The 22743-nt window shown below is 40.2% G+C and overlaps 1 protein-coding gene across 1 annotated transcript in view; it reads right to left on the minus strand.

Annotated features, from left to right (window-relative positions):
* Nucleotides 1-14405: 14405 nt before the first annotated feature.
* igdcc4 (immunoglobulin superfamily, DCC subclass, member 4) overlaps nt 14406-22743 on the minus strand; it is a 56618-nt gene continuing 48280 nt past the window's right edge. Inside the window, exon 20 of the mRNA XM_062388478.1 lies at nt 14406-21782. Coding sequence (XP_062244462.1) covers nt 21261-21782 — 522 coding nt within the window. The 3' untranslated portion in view covers nt 14406-21260. The remainder of the gene's footprint in view (nt 21783-22743) is intronic.

The following is a 22743-nucleotide window of genomic DNA, read 5'->3' on the forward strand; positions in this document are numbered from 1 at the left end:
GGGGTAATTTGTCTTCCAAATGAACATTACTTTAACAAGCAATTGAAAATTCCTCTTGACTTATTGGTCCAGGCTGACCAGCAGCAGGCTACACTCCCTATAAACACCGACATGGCAAAGAAAATGACTTAACATGTCTGAACCTGGGAGGATCAGTGAGAAGGAGAGAGAGTCTATCCCGTATCGATTCCCCTCCGTCTCCAGAGGCCCTGCACACAGTTCTTGAGCAAGAGCTACTCAGAATCTTGGTGGGAACCACATAGATGGGCTGATAGTGGCTGCGCTGTGAAAAGGCAAAGCTCAGGCCGAGATTAGAATCTTGTATAAGAGAATGTGAAAGTGTTGGTGCTGTATTGAATTCTGGTATAGAAGTGATCCCGACCCCTTCTGAGGGATTGGCTCCACAATGCAGCACTTAAAAACTCATCTGTCCACGGACTCTTCCATATGGCTGCGTGTGGAGTGTTGGAGCACCTCTAATAACCTTTATGGTGCTGCTAGAGTCCCAGGGAGCCGCCTGCATAATCATCTCAGCTCAGGGAGGGCGCTGAAATCGTACAGGGCTGTAGTGTCCTCCTGGCATTATTCATCTGCTTGGTTCTCTGGGTCTTCTCTCTAGGACAACGACAATATCAATTTCCCCAGCCGGAAAACTCAGTCTGAGAAGGGTTGCTCCTAAAAGAAATTAAATAAAAATAGATCCTTTCAACATGTCGTCGTGTCCTCCCGAGCAAAGTCAAATCGTTTTCTTAAATACATCATACGACTTTGCTCATTCTGTACAGAAAAATGGTTTATCATCTGAAAACGTTTCTTCAATTCAGAACACACAAATGAAGTGAAAGGACACTCTGAGAGTTTGTACCTCTGCCAAGGCTATTGCCCTATCTTGACATGTCAGAGCAGTGTTTTCCATTAATTATTGCTGTGGCGGCGGATAACTATAATCTAATTTGTCCTGATTCAGTTTCTACGCTTCTCATAATAAGAAACAAGATCTCGAAGGTGGTGGTTTGCTCCACTCCTGCATTGTTTATCTGTGTGCAGTTCTATACAGTGTCCGTAAAGTTGTTACTCTCCATACAGACAGTCAGATCTCATAGTTTCAGCTGCAGTAGTACCTGCAGGTGGCAGTTCTCTCTGTGATACAAGAACTGGTCTTTCACTCTTTAGTCTGTGTACCGGTCACTTGGAATCTGTTGCGCGTGAGAGTGATGTTAGTCTGCACACACTCCCCTGCTACTGACATTTGAGAAACGCTGCAGGGAAAGTTTAAGACAAATTCCTCCCATTTTTTCAGATCAGCAACAATATGTAATGTCTTATTTTCTGACCCATACTGCACTCTTCCAATAAGTTTCATGTTATTCTGTCTAGGTGGAGATGATAGTAGGTGAAGTTTATTCGACTTGAAATGAACAACTAGGTTAACAAAGCTGGAAAATGTTTGTTTGAAAAATACAATAAATGTCTGTTACCAACTTAAGAAATGCTTTTTATAGTAGGTAACAGGTTTCTTTATTTCATCCTAGATGAGCAGGGACCTCTGCACATAGCAGGGTAAAGGTTCAGTCAATATTATTTAAAAGTAAATTCCATGATTTTCAATTGGCAGCACCGACCTGACACACATTACTAACGCCGCTTTTAGCGGTTTGACACAAACTTTGCTCTGGTTGAATGATGTTTCCTCTCAGGTCTGTGTGTTTGCAGTGTGTTGCAGCAGCCTTTAGAAATATGCTTGCTCTAGTTTAGTGCTCATATCAGCAGTGACAGCGATAAATCTGCAGTGAGAACAGGCTGAGGCAGTGATTTATGCTCCAAATTGGCCAGCGATGCACCACGGAGCACATTTTGCACCTTAAGATTGTGTATTTATATCTTCAACTGGATCATAAACTTTAATTCTTCTCTGACTTGAAGCATAAATTCAGATTGCTTTTTACCCACAATAGTGACCGGTGTTGATGCTTTCAAATGAGACTTTTCATACACAATTATTATTCTAAAATAGAGGAAAAAAAAGAGAAGAGGAACGTGTATGTTCCGTCAGAGATAGAAACAACTCTGATCTGCGTATTCCGGCCTCAGATCCCTGTTTCTTTCAACGCTGGAACCTGGAATGGACATCTAGAGGATTTTTGAAGCTGCCTCCCTAGTAGATCCGTTGATAAAAAGGTGCAGGGGATTTCTCCAAGGGGCTGGGCAGGATCCAAACCTTGGCTTTACAATGCAAACAGAAAATTAGGGTCAAGCTCGGGCTGCTCCTGCAGCAAGCCTCAGTGAGATTGCAGTCAGATGAAAGCTGATGAAGAAAGAAAAACAGCGTAGCGGTTTTCTGTTTTCTTTTAATTGTTCTGCATTTCAGATGATTCCAGCTTGTCCCAATAACCAACATCCTATTATTGGCTGAATTAGAAGTGAAATAATGGAATTGAAAATGACGTCTGAAGGCTCACAGGTGCACTTTTTCTAGGTTTCCTCAAAGATTGCAAAGATATCAAATTGATCAGAGGGTTGCAGAATGATTCAGAGCTGGCAATGAATCTCAAACAGGTTATTAACCTCTGCTCTTTGTTTTCTGTATCTCTCCTCACAATGTACCAGCTGTTCCCGTCAGGCGAGTGGAGGGGAAGAGGTGCGAGACCCATTCTTATAATTTCCCCGGGCTCTGTTTTCCACACGCTACCACTAGCCTGTGCATTTTGATATCCCAGTGAGAAGACTTTTTCTTGCTTGTATTTTTATTGATTTGTTTTGAACTTCATCTACTTGCACACTACGTCACGACTGCTTCCTGTTGAAATACTTAGAGAAGACCTCATCGCGATCCTCCCAGTTTAAGAGTCTCCGGTGTAAACCCAACAAGGTGGGGGCTTCGATGAGTGATAAGCCTTTAGTCAGCATGGCTACATACGTCATACTCCGTCCTGACAGTCCTTTGCATTAGCAATGTAAACCATATTAGTGAGGCACTCTGTAGATCACACTAATGAGCTGTTTTCACTGCAGCAGTTTCCATCTCATACATCAAAACCTGCAAGCTGTGATTTTTTATTTTTACGTGAGCAGTTATGGCTGCCATTATCGCCAGTGACGGATGCAATGACACACAGAGGTTGCCGAGTAACAAGACTCTCCTATGTTGTTCCTACAACTATGTTCACCAGTAAGCCTCGTGTCTGAAGCGTATGGCTATAACAATAAAGGGTCGCAGAGCGCTGCAATCCCACAACACATTTTACAGGAATATGGTCCCAAAAGCACCTCAAGTATAAATAACCCTGGCAATAAACAAACCATGCATAACTCTAAACAATGTTCTTTACTGCTTTGCGGGAAACCCGGGGGTCACTGCTGGTTCAGTGCTGAGAAATGTAAATGTGAAGTTTACTATATGGTTACACAATGTGCTGCAGCTTGACAATGAGAATGATAATGATAATGCAGGGGTGATGCAGGGAGAAATAAAACAGGTGGCTGAGTTTGCAGGTGGGAAGCCAGCGAGGGTCCACATCATACTTGTCACTGCTCTGCTCCTGAGCCTCCTGCCTCATGGAGGAAGCATCTGGCTAAAGGTGGAGTCAGTGTTGCAAAGAACTGCACTGCAGAGTGAGGCAGTTATTACTGAGTGGGAGGAACAGGAACAAAAATGACTCTATATTGTGTTTAAAAAAACACTGTAAACAGTCAGTGTTCCCTGTTAGAGAAGATAAGATCATATCAAATGAGACATCAGTAGAAAGTAATATTTAAGTAAGCACACGTTATAAAGATAGAAATAATAATAATACAAATGCAAACTGAATATGAAAGGATTGCTCATAGAAGATTGAAACTGCACAGAGAGGAAATAAGTATTGCACAGTTGAACCTGAGTGAGATATATTTGGAGCCTGTGGTCGTCAGGGAGCAGAGATGGTTGTACAGACTTACAGCAGCATGAAGGAGCGACCTGTGATGCTTCACAATTAGGGTAACACTTAAATTGACAATGACAATTTTACTTTTAGTACTTGACTGTTCTTAAGCCCAAATTAGCCATTTCCCCTCTTGAGGCTAGTCCTCTGGAGCACACTAACTATGGCTGATTAAAATTTAAACGAACTAATGGTGCTTTTACGGGTGCAAAATATTTCACCACTCTCTCGTTTGTGAGTCTGTAGACGGATGTGTGTGGGATTTTGTGTATTTGCACTGTCCCAGTCTATGTGATTTGTGTATGTGAAGATCAGGCTTTTTGTACAATAGTGATCAGAACTTTAGAGTTACAAGCATGGAGCCCAAAAGTGTAGTATTATATTTTTTGATGATGTATATATTTAGCTGGCCACTCACTTTTCAAGATTCACTATGACTATTTTTGTAAAGCTACAGACTGATGGTCGATTCACATTCTTGTTTGCCAGTAGCGCCAACAGTGTTATTTTGCTGTATGTCAAGAGTTTCTATTGAGATCCAATAGAAGTCTGACTTTATATTTCAAGATAATAACTGTAGATTGTATGAATGTATAAAAAATAAAGAATATGAAAACATGGGCAAAGCCAGGGTTTGAGTTTTAGGACTGTGACTAGATGGTCATTGACGTCCAGGGGCTGATTACCCTAACATGTAGTTGTCTAAAGTTCTCAACTACATGTTATACACAGTGATTAGCCAATGAATTTAGGGGAGGGAGCTGTCAATCAAATCTAGCCTATGCCCACCCAGCCCTCATAAGAATGTTAATAAAGCAACGTAAGGGAAAACATGCGCATGGAACTCGGCTGGATTCAGGCTTTAACAGCCCTGAACTACTTGTTTTAATGTGGAGTCGTCATTATATTTCATCATGATGAATTGAACTTAATGAAGAACAACTGTAAAGACGAAGATGTAATATATCTATTTATATCTGCTACTTAATAAATAAACGTCCTGAGCTAAATGAGGACAGATATAGGTGAACTAACATGTTCCAGGTTCAATAATTTCTGCCCTCTGCTGTCCCCTAAGGGTAACACAATTGAATTCATCTTGTTGAATGAACTCAATTAAATCAAAATAATACAACTTAATCAATTAAAATGTATGCAATTGAATACATTTATATCGATTTTTTTAGTTTTATCACATTTTAATGAATTTATAACAAAGCATTTTAACCCTTTTTAATGCTTTTAAATTTGCCTTTACATACCACTTGAACATGTTAACCAGTACATTGTTTGTTATATTTTGTCAGCACAACATTGCGTAAATTACCATACAGATATTTTTCACATGTAAAACACAAAACATAAACAGTAAACACAAAATAAATTATATAATATTATGTTATACTTTAAAAACTACAAACATGTTCTACGAAGATTTTTCACAGTTGAATTTGAAATAAAAAAGCACCTGTGGCCATAGAATTTCCTTAATTGTTTTTAACTCTTCAAAACAGTTTATATACATAGTTCGGTACATCATGGCCTGTGCATTACCAGAGAGAGTGGAGTTCCCAAGTAATGCAAATATCACATTTGTAAATTCAAATTTACCCAACTTACTTAATTAGTTGAATCTATTCAATAAATTAAGTTCATTCAATATCTTGTTGTTGAATTGAATGAATGCCCCCAGCTGCCCTTTGTACCCCTGAGCCTTTCTCTGTCCACAGCACTGTTGTCCGGTCCACGGTTCTTAGTGGAATGTCACACCTCAGTCCACAACCTTGGAAACTCATTTTGAAATATCTTACATTAGACTCATGTTGTTCACTTCAGGGTCCGTGAGCAGGAGGATTATAACTGTGGCCAAAACAATTTCACTACATGTGAGCAGTAAAGTCTTGAAAAATAATAAAAGTTCTTAATTACTTGGCAATATGTGAACACACAAAATGTTGCATGGCTTTTAGTTAAGCTCCTTATGGACACTATTGCCTCAGTTGTTCCCACGTATCTGACATAACTACCATTTGGCCAACACTAACAAATCTTCTTCAGCAGGATTGTAATGGCTGAACTATAGCGACAGTATATGTAAAATGTACAACACATTATTTTTAATCACATTCTTGATGCTCCTTGGGATATGACGTTAATGGCTGGCATGCCTCGCTGTCCTCTCCGCCTTTTGCCATGCTGGCAGTGACTCGTCAGGGAATCTAGATAACGGCCGAACGCTGTCTGATGTACGGAACACTTGCACATTCTTGACGAAAAGTGGGTCACCCAGCCCACTGAGAATCAGCTTGTACCATTCACTGATGTGGAAATAAGTCTCCTGAATTAAGCCCAGCTAGTGAGGCTGCACTTCCAAACACTGCCACAGCCAGCACTCAGCTTTGGTCCACACAAACCTCAATAGAGAATGAGTCATGTTTTATCACATCATTGTTTATAATGCAGGACTACCGTTATTATTTGTTAATTTTCACACAGGCTAAACTACATGTTGTGTTGAGAAAGAAATGCATGCTGCATACATGGCTGAGTAAAAAAGGGCCTTTTACAAATTCATATATATGACATAGCCGACGTGCTCTGCAGACATTTCACTGGTAAGTGCTGACAGGTTGGTGAAAGAATCTTGTTTTCTCAATCATATACTCAATTATATTTAAACTCTTTTTCATGAGCAGAAAAACAGAAAATATCATATGTATAATAAAATGCGTCTGTCTGTCTTTACTTATTATTATTTTTTTATTTATTTTGTCCGTCTGTCTATTTCTTGTGTCTTCTTCAGGTTTGTCTCACCTGTGTTTTATCAGTTTAACATCTTTGGAGCCTTTTTTTTAGTTTCCAGTGTTTTTCAGTTTTTTGGACCCTGTGTTTTTTAAATACCTTAGCTTTAATTATTGGATTTTTGTTGTTTTGCTTTGCTTCTGCATTTTGGGTCCACCCGCTCTCCACAACTCCGACATTGTCTTACAATATCTGCGTGTTAATGCAAGATGATAAATAGAGTTCTGAGTTCCTAATGTCCCTCCACCTGATGCTGTCAGTTACTGTTTATTTGTTGTTTTCTGTTCTTTTGAGAAACTTAGCAATAAGGAATTTCTCAAAGTCTCTGTGTAGATTTTGTAGAAATTTGCTGAGTATTAAGTATTTGCTTGAGTGTAGACTCTCCACTTTATGTTAATACCTCTACACTGTAGAGGTATTTTAAAAAGTGGTGAGTAAGTCAGAGATGTGCTACTGTATTTCAATTTCTTTTTAAGATATCGGAAGGTTTCCCTTTTTCTAACTTGATAGAGTGGCATCATCTGTGGCCTGTTTCGAAAGTGTTCATTCTGAACCATTAGTCATTCGATTAAAAAAACGTATATTGTAGTTCCTCTTTTTATGGCTTAAGCCTTTGAAACCAGTGACTTGTTTAATATTCTGCCAGGTGAAATGAAAGCAGTGGTCTGTGCTCCTGCAGCAGTTGTATAAATGTAATGAAAGGTAAAACCCTTGTAGGACGAGTGATGGCCAGGAGCCACCACTTTACTCTGAGTGCCCTTGCAGGCACCATGTAGGTTTTGATCTACGTGCACAGCCCAAAGCTGAAGGCTTCCATGGCCATGGTTGGCTCACAGCTATAGTTGGGTCAACTCCCTGTTGGCCCATTGTTAAGCCATGTTGTCAGTCCATTAAACATTAAAGGCATCCCGACATAACTAAGAACATAACGTTAATTAAGTGTAGCACGGCGTATATGGCAAATTTGAAAAAAAAGTTTTTAGAGATTCAGAGATATTGACCAATAAAGTTGTAAATTTAGGGTTTTATGTGTCATTTCACCGGGTTAAAATCAGATGATCAGTCTGTCGACTGTATTGAAATCAGGAATATGGATTATGTGACATTTTACTTTAGGATTGGCCTCACAAATAACTCAATATATTGTCTCATCAACTCCACTGGATGATAGATAGAACAGCTTTCTTTAGAATTATAACTTGACTCCTGGTAATAACATTTCAAATCTGTTTTCAATGTCAGACAACTCACATTTAAAAATTATTGCAGCAGTAGAACAGGTTTAGTGTTTGGCATCTAGGCTCCAACTTAATCACTCCTCCTTATGATTACACAGGAATGATGGGAGTGATGAGCCAATACTTGTAACCCCCAGTTGGAGCCTACAGGTTGATGCTGGGGTGAAGGGCTGAAGCAACTGGTGGCAATACTGCTGCAGCAGTGCAAGCAAAGTCACATGAGGAACTACAATATATACGTTTTTTTAAAGAGAAGAGAGCACATTTCTCCAATATTAGCATCGCTACACTGGCTTCCAGTTAAATCTAGAATAGAATTTAAAATTCTCCTCCTCACCTTCATGGCCCTTAATAATATAACGCCTTTATACCTTAAACAGCTGTTAATACCTTATAAACCCACTAGAGCACTCCGCTCCCAGAATTCAAGCCTACTTGTCGTCCCTAAATTCTCTAAAAGTAGAGTAGGAGCCAGAGCTTTTAGCCATCAAGCCCCTCGGCTGTGGAATAATCTACCACTTGCAGTTCGGGAGGCAGTCACCATCTGTTCGTTTAAAAGTAGGCTCAAAACCTTCCTTTTTGATAAAGCTTATAGTTAGAGCTAATTAGTGCGCCAGAACGTTACTTGTTCTATTTTGTGACACATGACACACGGAGCTTCTATTTCCAGCTTCTCATTCCTCTTCTCCATTCCTATCCCCCTTCCCCGGAATCCCTTTGCTTTATCACCCGCAGATCCAGGGCCTCTGTGGCCGCACCATGGATTACGGTTTGGGGATCGCGCACCGGGGGTCGCGGTGTTGGATCCAGTGTGGCGGATTCTGAGTCATGTGGGCTGATCGTGGTGCTGGTGGCGGACCCTGTGTCGCGTTGGCATTGGGCACGGGCGGTGGACCAGGACCGTGGTGGTGGCTTGTGATGGGTCCTCCTGGTGGGCGGCGGTGGACGGTGACTGAGGACTGGAGTGGCGTCTGGTCTGGATGGTGGATCGTGGTCTAGATGATTGCTGAGCATGGACTGTGCTTGCAGCGGGACTGCTTGGCATGTCATGTTGGGGTTGTCCTTCGGGATGTCTATCCTCATCAATGCTGCTAGAGACTTTGATTATTGATGATGTTGTCCTGCACGTGGCATCTATTGCACTTCTGTCCGTCCTGGGAGAGGGATCCCTCACATGTGGCTCTCTCTGAGGTTTCTACATATTTTTACCCTGTTAAAAGGGTTTTTTGTAGTTTTTCCTTACTCTTGCTGAGGGTTAAGGACAGAGGATGTCACACCCTGTTAAAGCCCTATGAGATGAATTGTAATTTGTGAATATGGGCTATACAAATAAAATTGGATTTGATTTGATTTGACATGATTGGAGCAGCGCAGCTCGAGTTGGCTGCCTGAATTAGCTCGCAGGTGTCGCTCCATTAGATACAATAATAACAACAAATAATTATCACTTGAAACCTCATCTTAAAACTCTTGGTAAAGGAGAATGGAGGAATGAATTTTTCTTTACTTAAAATTAGTAAAGTAAAACAAAGTGCCTCTGGTCGTACAGTGAGTTTTAAAGCTGCTCTGCCTCTGGGTTCCAATTGAGGCTAGAAAAAGGTGAAAGTAGAGCGGCACACACAACGCTTTTCCATGAATTTTTCGTGTATTTTTCTGCTATTTAATGGATATTTTTTCAATATTTTGGGGTAATTTGCATCTATATCACCAGTAACCTTTTAGTAATTTCCTGGTACTTTTCAGGCAGTTCCTCAGTGATTTCCCAGGATTTTTTCCAGAAATATACTGATAAGGTTATTATCGGTATAAAATTATTTTTTCTGATAATTTAAGAGGTAGATTGACTTTTCTGGGATTTTTCAGTTTTTTCTGTAATATTCTGATAATATTATTTATTATAATAAATTAAAATATATTATTTCTGAAGACATTTGGGTCAATTTTTGATAATTCTCCCATAGGTTTCGGTGGAAAGTAGAATTGTAATTTTTGGGCTATTTTTTTAATCATATTTCTCTTGTAGATTTCTAAGAATGTCCATGGACACAAACATTACCATTAACACTTGAATAGTTTAAACAACAAAATGAAATTTTTTTTCTCCTTCATTGAACTCTCCCTCTTGCCTATGGAGAAGGGAGTGAGAGATGCATTATTTCTTCCCTTGTAACAAGAGTAAAACACCGTGCCTCTGCTCCGGTTGTAGTGGTATACAGTGAGTTTTAAAGCTGCTCTGCCTCTCGGGTCCTATTGTGGCCAGCGAACGGTGAATGGAGAGCGGCACACGGGACCCAGGGGAGAGAAGAAGCTGGGGCAAACACTCCACAGCCATTACAGCTCCCTGGTTTCTCTGGCAGCCGCTCCCCGTGTGAGCTCACCATTTACCGCCTCTTCGTCTGGTATATTAAAGCTTATTGTTAAGCACACAGGATTTAATATAATTCCGGAGATACACAGTCCAAATAAAGCTGATGACTTCCTCCACATTCATCCTTATTCTCAAATCCCCCTCTCCCTGACATCATTAATTTATCTCCCACCTTATCCTGCTCCACCCTCCCTCTCCTCAGGCTCCTTCTGTTTAGTTTGGGGAATATTAGATCGGCAGGTTATAAACCAGAGTATTGCTGACATTGAGAAAATGTCTTATCTGCAAGTAGGTTTATTCCTTACAGTCATTTCAGAATTTTGAAGGTAGGCAAAGACAGTGGATTACATGCAGATAAAGGTTACAATTGCTTGAATATCAAGTTTTTATAGGTCAGAATATTGTACATTGTACATATCCATTGTTTCATCAGATTTTTTAGATGAAATGACATTCAGTTATGGTCAAGCACCAGACCTGTACGCATGATGTCATCACCACACACTGTATAAGACACCAGCAGCTTTGTATGTCGCCTCAGTGCTGCTGTCTTATCTCTTTGCCCTCATCGCACCCTGTTATCTCCGTCACCTCTTTTTTCAGATAAGAATTTTATTTGAAAAATTCTCAGAAAAGGTATTGTTGGAAAAAACTGGTAATGTGGTCAATATAAAGCTTTTGTTGCAAAGGACACATATCCAAATATAAACTCGGACCTTTAATGCACATAACATTTGTCTCCAAAGAAACCAGGATAGATGTTACGCTTCCACGCTGGGCTGACATTTGCAGAAATGTAAGGATAGTGTTTTTTTAACGTGTGTAAACTGGATGATGAAAGAAAGAGAAGACAGCGCCGGCATAAAGCTGTGATGACCTCTGACATTAATAGCAACTTCATTCTCCTCTTCCTACAAACACAAAGATCGATTTGCAAATACTTGCCAGTCCAGGGGCTCCACTACTGTACACTGTGACCTTTTAAAGGGCACATGCAGGGAATCGAGCAGGGCTGAAGGCGGAGACTGTATTGTGGTAGTAGTAGTAGTAGTCATAGTAGTAGTGGTAGTAGCAGGTGCAGGCAGAGGCTGAATGAATGGGCTGATTCAAGAGCTCTGCACCGTTATTTCCCCACAGGCAGGGAGATTTACCTCATTAGCACAACCCTAACCTGGCTCCGTGCTCCACCTGCCTTTCCAATGAGATATGAGGCACGCCAAACGAGACCTCCTCCTGCTGGAGGAAGTAACCGCCATATACACACAACAACAAGACATGTTATGCATTCAGAAAAGCACAATGTGTGCAAATTTGTTTCTATGCTTGGGCATGGTATCCTTTCCTTTTTTTTTCTTCTCAGACCTCTGCAGAGGAGCCTCGCCCTCTGATTAACAGTGATGAGTGGCTGTAGATAGGGAGGCCGACCCCTCCGTCGCTCAACTGCGGTCAAGCCAGCCGACACTCGCGTCTCTGTGGTCAAATCAGCCGGCACAGAAATTCTACTGTGCGCATATACTGGCATCCAACGCATTTTTTCAAAATAAACTGTTGACATGGAGCATATACAAAATGCATAATTGAAAAGGAAATGGATTGGATTGTATTCAGAAGAAGTTTATATCATCTCACGTGTCATTTTTATGAATACCATTTTGACTGTATCAATTTAGAAATTTTACAAAATAAAAGTCACACATTTTTTGCTTCAATTAGCTAATTTCTGGATATTTCAAAGTACTGTAAAAACACTTTGATCCATAATTCCAGAGAGAGACTGATATACCTGTGTTCAGTACCTCTCAAACTTTCAATGTATTGAATATCAAACTTATTTACTGCATCGATTAAAAGATTTTTCAAAGTAAAGTCCAAAGCCCAAAGGCATATCAATCTCACTCTTATTGAGCAAAGTGTTTATATAGAACTTTGAAATATCCAGAAATGAACTGATTTGATTGTACAAATGTTGGACTTTACTTTGAAAAATCTCCTAATCTATACAGTAAATATGTTTGATTCAGTACATTGATAGTTTGAGAGGTCATGAACACAGGCATATCAGTCTCACTCTGAACTTATTGAGCAATATGTTTTAACAGTACTTTGAAGTATCCTGACATGATCTACTCCCTACATAAAATGTTGGACTTTACTTTGAAAAATCTCCAAATCTATATGCGGTTAAAATGTTTGATATTCAGTATGTAGGTAGTCAGAGAGGTCTTGAACAAAGGTATATCAGTCTCTCTCTGAACTAATTGAGCAAAGTATTTTTTTTCAGTACTTTGAAGTATCCTGATATGATCTACTCCCTATAGATAAAATGTTGGACTTTACTTTGAAAAATCTCCAACTCTATATACGGTTAAAGTGTTTGATATTAATGTATGTAGGGAGTCAGGGAGGTCCTGAACACAGGCATATCAACCCTCTCTGAACTTATTGAGCAAAGTGTTTTTACAGTACTCTGAAGTATCCTGAAATGATCTATTCCTCAGAAACATTGTAAATTAATGAAACTGTTGGACTTTGCTTTGAAAAATTTCAAATATATACAGTAAAAAACGTTGATATTCATGTATGTAGGTATTCTGGGAGGTCCTGAAGACAGGCATATCGGTCTCTCTCTGAACTTATTGAGCAAAGTGTTTTTACAGTACTTTGAAGTATCCTGGAATAATCTATTCCACAGTGAAAATGTTGGACTTAACTTTGAAAAATCTCCAACTATGTCCATTAAAATCGCTGATATTAATGTATGTAGGTAGTCAGGGAGGTCCTGAACACAGGCATATCAGTCTCTCTCTGAATTTATGGAGCAAAGTTGTTTAACAGTACTTTGAAGTATCCAGATATGACTTAAATGAAGCCAAAAATGTGTGATTTTTATTAGGAAAATCTCATAATTGATACTCTCTAAATGCTATTCATAAAAATGACACAGGTAAGACAATATATACTTCTTGTGAATTTAATCCAAGAAATTATTTTTCAATTATGCATTTTGTGTAGGCTCCATGTTTAGTTTATTTTGAAAACGGGACGTGGGCACACATGTGTTCTTCCTCTAACTTGGAGGACTCCGTTGCCGTCCCCTTCCTGGGCGGTTTGGATGAGTTTAGCTCAAGTGTCAGTATATGAGTAGAATTTCTGTGTCGGCTGTTTTCACCACAGAGATGCGAGTGTCGGCTGGCTTGACCGCAGTGTCGCTCGGCAGGAGCTTTTATCTGACTCTTCAGGGGAGTCTGTCATTTGATGTCGCCTCAGTGCTCCTCTCTGTGCCCTCATCTCCCCGTCTTATCTCCATCACCTCCTTTTTTCCTATATGCCTGTCTCACGCCCCTGTGCGCGCAAACAGAATTCCCTATTCATCCAAGATACTGAAACGCAGACGGGCAGATGTACAACACTTGTGTTATTTTATATTGAAAAAGTGCATCACATGTGTTAACTAAATCTGTAAATATGATTAGAAAGACTGCGAGTACACAGCTATCTATACATCATCACGCACTTCTGCATCTGAGCAGATATGAGGTCGGAGCACTCGAGGTCCAACACTCAGCAGCAGTCTCTTCTGATGGGAGTGGCATCTGGTTACTGTGCTCGACTCCTCGAAACACTGGGAATGACCACACTGCCCTCGAGTGGTCAGTACAAGAACGGTATCGTTAAGTATGAGGGACGATGTCCTCAGGCTGTGCTGGAATGGAAAGGGTGGGGCATGAGGCAGCTGAGGACACGGCTCCTGACTGAGGTCCACATGGAAGCTGGGAGGCCTGTTTATTAGCAGGATTTATTTAACTGTGTCTTTAACCACGATCCTACAGTGGAGTTGTGACTTTTAGAAGATAACGTGACTCCGTTCATTCTTTGCATTTTATATCATTTTGAGAAATTCATAAAATTATGTTAATAGCCGTAATTTGTACATGTCCAAAAGGTCCCTTGTAAAAAGGAATTGCTACCGAGAGTTAGATGAGAATGAATCAATGTTTTGTTGAATAAAATTCTGCATTGCATGCTTGAGAGTGGAAGTACGATGAGAATATGTTTAATGGAGAAAGAATCACACTCTTGCTTTTCTTCGATGTTTATTTACAGAAGAGTAGTTTCCACAGACATCTTGAGAGTCGCTTTGAGAGTTTTGACATTTTCAACACAGTGGAAATATTTCTACAAACCACAAGTTCTACCTGTACCATGACCAAGCAATGTTATATCGTGAATCATCACCACAGCCGCATTGACTAACACTGAGTACTCTATCTGTCGCTTTACAGACTAAGAAAATTGCACTTCTATAAATGTAAAGATGACAGCCCACGGTCGCTCACGGCCCAAGAAGAAGTGCTATTCTATTACTTGTTCCTACAGTTGTGTCATGATTGAGGTGTTGTTTGGCACACAACATTGATTACAATGGTATCTGAGGAGCTGCAGAGCGCCTGCTGGTGGCACACGACTGCAGAGTCCTATGAGTCTGTGCGTACACATTCTGAGAAGCACAGCTGAGCTGGTAACACACATGACCAGAGGAAAAGAGACGTACAAAAAAAGCACGACAGCGGGACATCACCGGACAAAGCAGCTCACCACAAAGCACCAGAATGTACAGAGAAGAGCCAGAGAGACAGAAAATACATTGAGCGATTTGTACATAACAAAAATATCATCTGTGCATAAGAGTTTACTTGATTTGCTTTTAAATGTTGTTTAATGACAAATGACATGTATCTAAGTCAGATATGCTGACATGATACTCTACAAAGATGGGGCACCTGAGTTGAGAGACAATTATTTCTAAATGGCTGCATTGAGAGGTATGATCTGCTTGGCGAGGATGTCCCCTCAGCCCTTCTCCCTGCTTCGTCCCTCAGTCACTTGGGTTGTGTTAAAGTTGTAAAATGGACCCTTAGCCTGTTACCCAGAGGTATTCCTGTTTCTTTCCTTCCGAGTTTTATTTAAAACACAAGATCCAATTTATTCAAACCAGAATAACAATGTAAAGGTCAGTTTTGATGACTTCCATTGACCCCTCCTCAAACCCTCATTTGTTTTACAACTTCACCACTTGATCCAGGCCACTGTAATGAGTAGAGACTCACACTGAGGTAAAACAAGACGCCCTATCCTGTTTTCTATGAAAACACTCGGCAAAAAAAAACTGAACTATGTACCTACTCATTATTAACAGAATCAAATCAATTTATCAGCATGAGGTATAATGTTTTAATCAAACCCTTACAAAAGAGGATGAAATAAACATAACAATTGAAGTAATCATCATCTCTGTGAAATAAAAGCATGAGAAAAATAAAAAGGAAAAAGGTATTAAAGAGACAGTGGTTTCAAGAGTTTAAAGAGCTCCTATAAGGAGAGCGTACATCCTCTGTGCTGGAGGCAGGCTTTATGAGAACTCTCCTCTCAGCTTCGCCCACCATAATAACCCACTACTGCATCAGGACTGATAACACAGGCAAAACGACACGATTCAAATCAATCTGTGGGACAACTGCAAGAAATCCTTCATTTAAAATTTTGTATTCTACAAATTTTAACAGAATATGTAATATTAGATAATTGTATCTATAAACCTGCATCACAGATGTAATATTGCTTTTGTTACAACCAAGAACTGCAACTCGCTGGCACAAATCAACCAATTTCCAAATGTGTTGGACGTCCATTAGAGCAAATGTGTGCACTGGTATAGAGAATATATGTACTGTCTAAATCTTCTGAAGTGCCAACTGGCTGTGGTCTGTATGCACCAAATCTTCCATGGTGGAAAAATAAAAACAGCTGCTATGTGCAAAGCAATGTTTGCTTTTGGTTGTTTAAAAATAACAAAATACATACAAAATCAAATCTAAAAGCTCTATGTAGTATTTATTATTAGCAATAATTTGTAATAATAATTTTACAATCTTGGATGTGAGACTTCACAAATGACAATACTGTGTGAAAAGCCTCTAGAGCATTGCCTCAACTGCCCTCTTCAGTGATTGTTATAGTTTTACTCACTTGAGAGCAAACACTGAAGTTTTGACTCACCTATCTGCTGATCTAGATGTGAACGGAGGAGCTGAACCGTGTTCCTGAGCAGCAGGAACACAGTCCAGGCTTTTTTTAACAGGTTTAGTCTCTTAAGGTAGCATGGCTAATCAAGGCTGACCCACCTGGACTGAGAGAGAGGTATGTTTAAGATATCAAACTGGAATGTTTTTGAGAATATTATGCTTCCTTCTGGACTCAGGAAGTACAAGCCTCTGATGATGATCATGATGATGATAATGATCATGTTTGTTTAGTAGACCAAGAACAATAAAGGCTGCAAAGCAAACACAGTCACGAAGACCTTGACATGTGATACATGTGACGAGGAAGAGTTTACATTCCTGTTTGCTGATTGGTTGAGTTAAGCTGGTGAGATTTTTGACAGTTGCATGGACATGGGTAGAAAATATAGGCAGGATGGAAAGGGGGTTTGTCCTGTCCTTTGCACTGATAGATGACTAGAAGAGAACCACCTGAGAGATGAGACATCATATACAACAGGGCTTGAATCCATACTCTAATAAGTTGTGTGTATATACACTCATAAGAGTAACACTTTGCTTTCCATCATAAGTGAAACTAGTTAATAGAGCTAGCATCCTTAAAATAGTCTTTGATGTGAAACAGCTTGTTACTAACTGCCAGTTTTAGTGTTGAAGCTGCTGTAATTTTAACACATGTGCCACCTGCAGGTCAAAAGAGTTGTTTGCTTGTTGACTTGAGATAGGCTCGTGACATACGCTGCCTTCAAATGGAACTTGTGAGCTTGTGGTTGCAAAGTTGGAAATGTGCTTGACGTAAAAGTGTTAAGTCGTGAGAACAGCGATCCGAGGTAACGGATTCCTGGATGCTAATGTTAACAGCACTGTTGGTGTTTAGAAGCCACAGAGGCTATGATATTATTCATTCAACTTAATGCATTAAACGCACAGGATAATATATTTGGGAATATCACAATTTTCCTCGGATGTATGAGGAAATCTCTCTGCACGACAAAAATTGTAATATATTCAATTATTCCAATGACCTTCCATCGTCCAAAGTCGTGATTTGCCACACACGGGGGTGTTCATGTGGACTCCTCTGGTGGAAACAGTAAACACAACCCCATGTGAAGGCAGCAACAGTGAATTCTTGCATGGCTACTTGTTGAACCGATGTAGGAAGATGATGACATGGTGTATCTCATGCTGTGTTTGCTTTCCTTATCCAAGCATGGACAGTCAGAACTGTTAGATCAAATAGGATAGTTGCAATATTTTTGCCTTTAATCTCACTTTGATGTTTTTGAAATAGTTGGACTCACACAATCTGCAGGAAAAACAAGAAAGAAGAGCTGGTCCACAAAGACCCCGGGGACACTGCATATATGAAGTCATATTCTGTCTGTGATTTGCTTTCTTTTTTGAATCTCCCATACTGGTGGTAGTAGAGATCATTCCTAAAGTCAGGTCTACAGCTGATTCTTAGCAGCTTTCTGTCTATGCTATGGAAATTTAAGACAGCTATTTAGTTTTGGAATTGCAAGATTTCATTTTAGCATTGGGTATAGACAGCAAATTTTAAGCTACCAGGGGTGAAAATACTTGAACAGTGTTTTTGTGTTATTTCATGGGTGTTTCATACTGTAGGGAAAGCTCCCTTTGGGGAATCGGACCTGCATGATATTTTTCTCATTCCAAAGTATTGTCAGAGCCTGTAAGCCATGAACCCTGCAGGATAGGACGGCCCCTCCCTGAGTGATGGATATTCTGAGACATGTTTCAACTGACTGGACAGTGAAGGAGTCAAATAGTGATCTGGCAAGAGTCCATGGACTCTGGACAATTCTTTTTAAGACATCTATAAAAAAATGTGGCATATCCAAAAATGGCAGGCTGCAGTTTTATAGAGCAGCAATGGAGGGAATCCTAACTCAAAAAATAACTGAGTGGTTTGGCAACATGACAGCCGAGGACAGCAAACAGCTGGACAAAGTTGAGCATACTGCATCCAGAGCTAGTGGACGTGATCTCCAAACCCTAGCAGAAATCAATAGGTTCTAAAGCACCCATCACACCCAACTAACAGCCTTTTCAATTTCCTCCCTTCTCACAGAAGACTAAAAACCATTACATTCCAGAGTAGCACAAATCCCTGTAGGCCTCCTTAACGCTCTAAACTCTCCAGGCCACTCGGCAGGTTTAAATTGTGCAATAAGGCAGATGCTTTAAATGCACTTGACACACTTAATCTAGTGGGGTGTCTGATGCCCCTACAGGTGACAGGCTCAGGTGTTAACTGCAGGATTTTTACCTCGGCCACTGAAGTCCTGTTTTTTTCATCAGTGTTTGTTTATATGTTAGTTAGCAGGATTACACAGAAACGAGTGAAAGAATTTACAGGATTTTGTTTTGATAAATAGGTGGATCCATATTATTTTTTCCACTTTCATCAATTTAATCTAGTTTAATATTTATTATACATAAGTGACTTGTTGTATTTGTTTTTTTTCTGTCCTCGTTTAAGCTAACTGTTTATTGGTGCGAGCTGATTGGCCATTCAAATGTTCCCTCAGCTTCTCTCTCTATCTTTTTGTTTAATATTGCACAATACATTGCTCCTTGTGTTGCTAAGGAGACAATGAGGTCACCCAGTTTATTCAAAAGACATATTTAGACCATAAACTCCAGTTTTATAGCTGTCATCAAACCACTGCTCTGCTTTTTACTCTTGACAGAGGAGGTCAAATAAAAGTTAATGGGGCGAAACAGCTAATAAGTGATTATAGCTTCCTCTCTGTCCTGACAGGCCCACACTGCCGAGAAAGCTATCCATCAGTCATCTGTGTAAAAGTTCACCCGAGATGAACTCTGTCAAGAACATTTTGGGATGGATTTTACTGCTTTGCCACCAAAAGGATTAAATGCTGCTGCGAGCAGACATTTTATTCTTTGTTGTTGCTCTTTTCTTTGTTGTTGTGCATTTTATGTATATATTCCATAAAACATCCATTACTCCATCAGGGGGTACAAGTGGCACATGTGTCAAATGGCAGCAGCTTTTTATTTCCTTGTCTGTTCTTGGTGTCAGTGTTACAGCAAATGCAACTTGATGAAATCGGCTCCAACAAGTTTCACAGGATTTGCCTGTTCTCTGAATGGGTTTGACCTTAATACTGAGTGAGACAATCTTTCAATCTGATGACAGGATGTGATGCACAAAGCGACATGATATCCTGCTGAACGTAACACGAGAACATTACAGTCAGTGTATAGACGAGTATTTCTGCAAGGAGGAAAAGCTGACAAATCAGAAAAATTAAGATCTTAAAAGGTGCTAATTACATCAACACTAATAAAACCACACTGGAAAGCATCCTGAAAAGAAATGAGGTAGTGCTGTTGATAAGGAGTAGGGATGCACCAGTTCCCCCTTTTAAACCAAAACGCATACATCTTCAATTGAATATATTGATCCAATACGTATTAAAGAGTCCTAAAGTATGGGGTCAAAGTTAAACAAAAAAATGGCAAATTGACTTTGTTTCCTGATCAAACTCTTTTTTTTTTTATATGTGGGGAGACTAAAGCATTGTGGAAATTTTCCATACACCTGAATCAGGTCAGTAAAATCAAGATTCCCTTCGAAACCTTTAAAAAACACATTGGATTTCCTTTGAAAAATACATTCAATTCTTATACCGAGCTGAAAAAGACAACTGGCATTAATGGCACATTACCTTAACAACAATGTGGACAGTGGTGCACCCCTAACTGGGATCCAAACCAGTAGTGCGGTCTGTAGATTGGTTGTTGTTACATTCTCCCACCACCGTACTAAAACCAACATGGTGACCAACGTGTCAACATGAACATGTAAATACTACTGATTCCAGAATGAGATATCCACCATCTTTAAGACAAAAACATCACTTCACTTTTCAACTGAGGGTCCCTGGTTTACAAATTCACAACACCTTGATACATAGAGTTTTGGCCTGGAAAACTTAATGTGTACCAAATCTGTATACCCAATATCTTTTAATATTTTGTTGTTTGTTATCTTCCTTAGGGATGACGTGAATTTCAACTTGTTCTGAATACAATAATCTATATAAATATACAGAGACTACAAACGCACCAACAATATGTAGGCACCTGAGACCCCCACACTCCAGTCAGGATATGTGTGTGTAAATGTATGTGACCAACTGAGTTTCTGTGAAATACCGCACAGCCAGCCATGCTTTTTAGCTTTGTGTGTGTTTCTGTGTATTTGTGTGTGTGGACCCTGAGACAGCAGGAGGCTGGAGACAGACACAGGTGTTCTGCACTCTGTGTGTGTGGATATATACTCTTTAAGGCTTATTCCTCAGTGCCACAGTAGAGTAGCATCCACGTGACGAGACCCAGGGAGACCCACAAGCCTCCACTTGTCATCCTCCCGTCCACGATTACAGCCTGTTCAAGTGCTCGCTCGCTCGCTCAGGGAACGTTCCAGGCCTTTTCTCATTCCTGAGTGGAACAGAGCCATATGTGACACAGTGGGAATAGCCTCTTTCATTCCACTCCCATCTGGCTGGTTAAATATTTATTTTTCTCTCCTATGGACAGAAAACGAAACCCAGAGGACAGCACGGTTGCAATGCTAGAGAAAGCATATATACAGTACTCTACCCCCAAAAATATACTGTATATGTATACTGAATACACACGTATGAAACAATGGATTCAGAGGACTTATAAAACTTTGCAGGGAAGAGAAAGAAATCCAATAATGAGGTGCATAAAAAGAATCCTTCAAGAATCTTGCTGGGTACATTTGTACTTTTGAAAGGAAATCAGTCTGATGTCTCTGTTTGAGGAGGGGCCGATGCCCCCTATGCGAGCGCTACGGGCACAGATAACTGTGTGCTGCTGAGGTAGAGTGTACAAGGCCGGAGCTGACAAAGGGGGAAGGGGACAGCCCGACAGAGATGACCTTCCCCGGTGCAGGAGGGCGGTGTCTGGAGTCGCCGTTCTCCAAATGCTCTGACCTCAGCACAGGCCTCACAGTCTTCGGGGAGTGGAAGCCATTGGTCAGCCCCGTGTCCTGCTGGGGCTGCACGTTCACAATCGGATGGTCTCCTGTGGCTTCCAGATCCCCGTTGTGATTACCCACCAACTTGATTGAGGGAAAACTCGAGGGTCGTTGGGCCAGCGATAGCTTGTCTAGAGGTACCTCCTCTCCTGGCAGACTTGGCTGGCTCAAAGGGTAATGTCTGTCCTCTGATAATGAGGGTCCCCTGGTGGTGTTCGAGTCCCCCTCCCTCTCGCTGCCCTCCTCCTCTCTCTCCCTCCCGGGATCTGACAGCTCTGAGTGAACAATCACCCTTGCCTCGACCTGGTTACTGCACAGATGACCGTCTGAGCCCTGCAACAAAACAATGTCTCAGTTACTTCAAGCATTTCAGGAATGAACAGTCATCACACAGACTATTCACCAAACCCCCTACCCTGCACAGCAAATATCCAATCATAGCTTTACAAACTGTAAGTGGCCTGTTCACCCTCGGTTTTCCCACAAGCTGCAGAGGTGTGCGTGGGGCTGCAGTATGAGTGTATATATACACTCATACTGCAGCCCTATATTATATACTATACTATATTAAAAAAAACTGTATTTGTATAGCACTTATCTAAACATGCCTAAATAGTGCTTTGAAAAATTCATGGCAATAAAAACAAATAAATAAAAAATATAAAGATAAGGAGATATTTGGGATATTTTCAATTAAATTAAATCTAATTTTCAGCACCAAATCATAGCATATTAATGTGGAGACCTTAAAATTAAATTCTTGATCATGATGTAAACACCCCTGTCCTGTTTTCCCACAAATCAGCAACTTTCATGAAGTTCCCTGCAATATTTGTGCCCTTGTATGCCAAACACAAACGATGCTTTTGACGTGTAATATCAAACGTGAAGAGATAATGCGATCATGAACAATAATCAGCACTCAAACAGTCTTACATTGTTCGGATCTTACACATTTCCTATTATACATATTGTGCAAGGACAAACAACCACAGCACTGCAAAACAAGAGTAATGCTTCTTAATTTACGTGTTTTCTATTTAAAAAGTCCTGCTTGTAAAATAACTTACAAGAATGTCAATGCTAAACATGCCATCATTATCATTGTCAAAGATGTGCTTTTTATAACAATGAGCTTGACTGGCATAGCGATAGTAACTGTAGTGAATTTCCGTGGGGTGGGAGATTGACTAGCAAGCATCAATTCAAAATGTAATTTGGCTCAGTGCAGCTAAAGCTAAAGCTGCTTTTTAATACGGACTGGTACCTAAACTCATTTCAGTACAAAGTCGTG

This window comes from Platichthys flesus, chromosome 1 (genome assembly GCF_949316205.1).
Source record: "Platichthys flesus chromosome 1, fPlaFle2.1, whole genome shotgun sequence".
In the NCBI taxonomy this organism is placed as follows: domain Eukaryota; kingdom Metazoa; phylum Chordata; class Actinopteri; order Pleuronectiformes; family Pleuronectidae; genus Platichthys; species Platichthys flesus.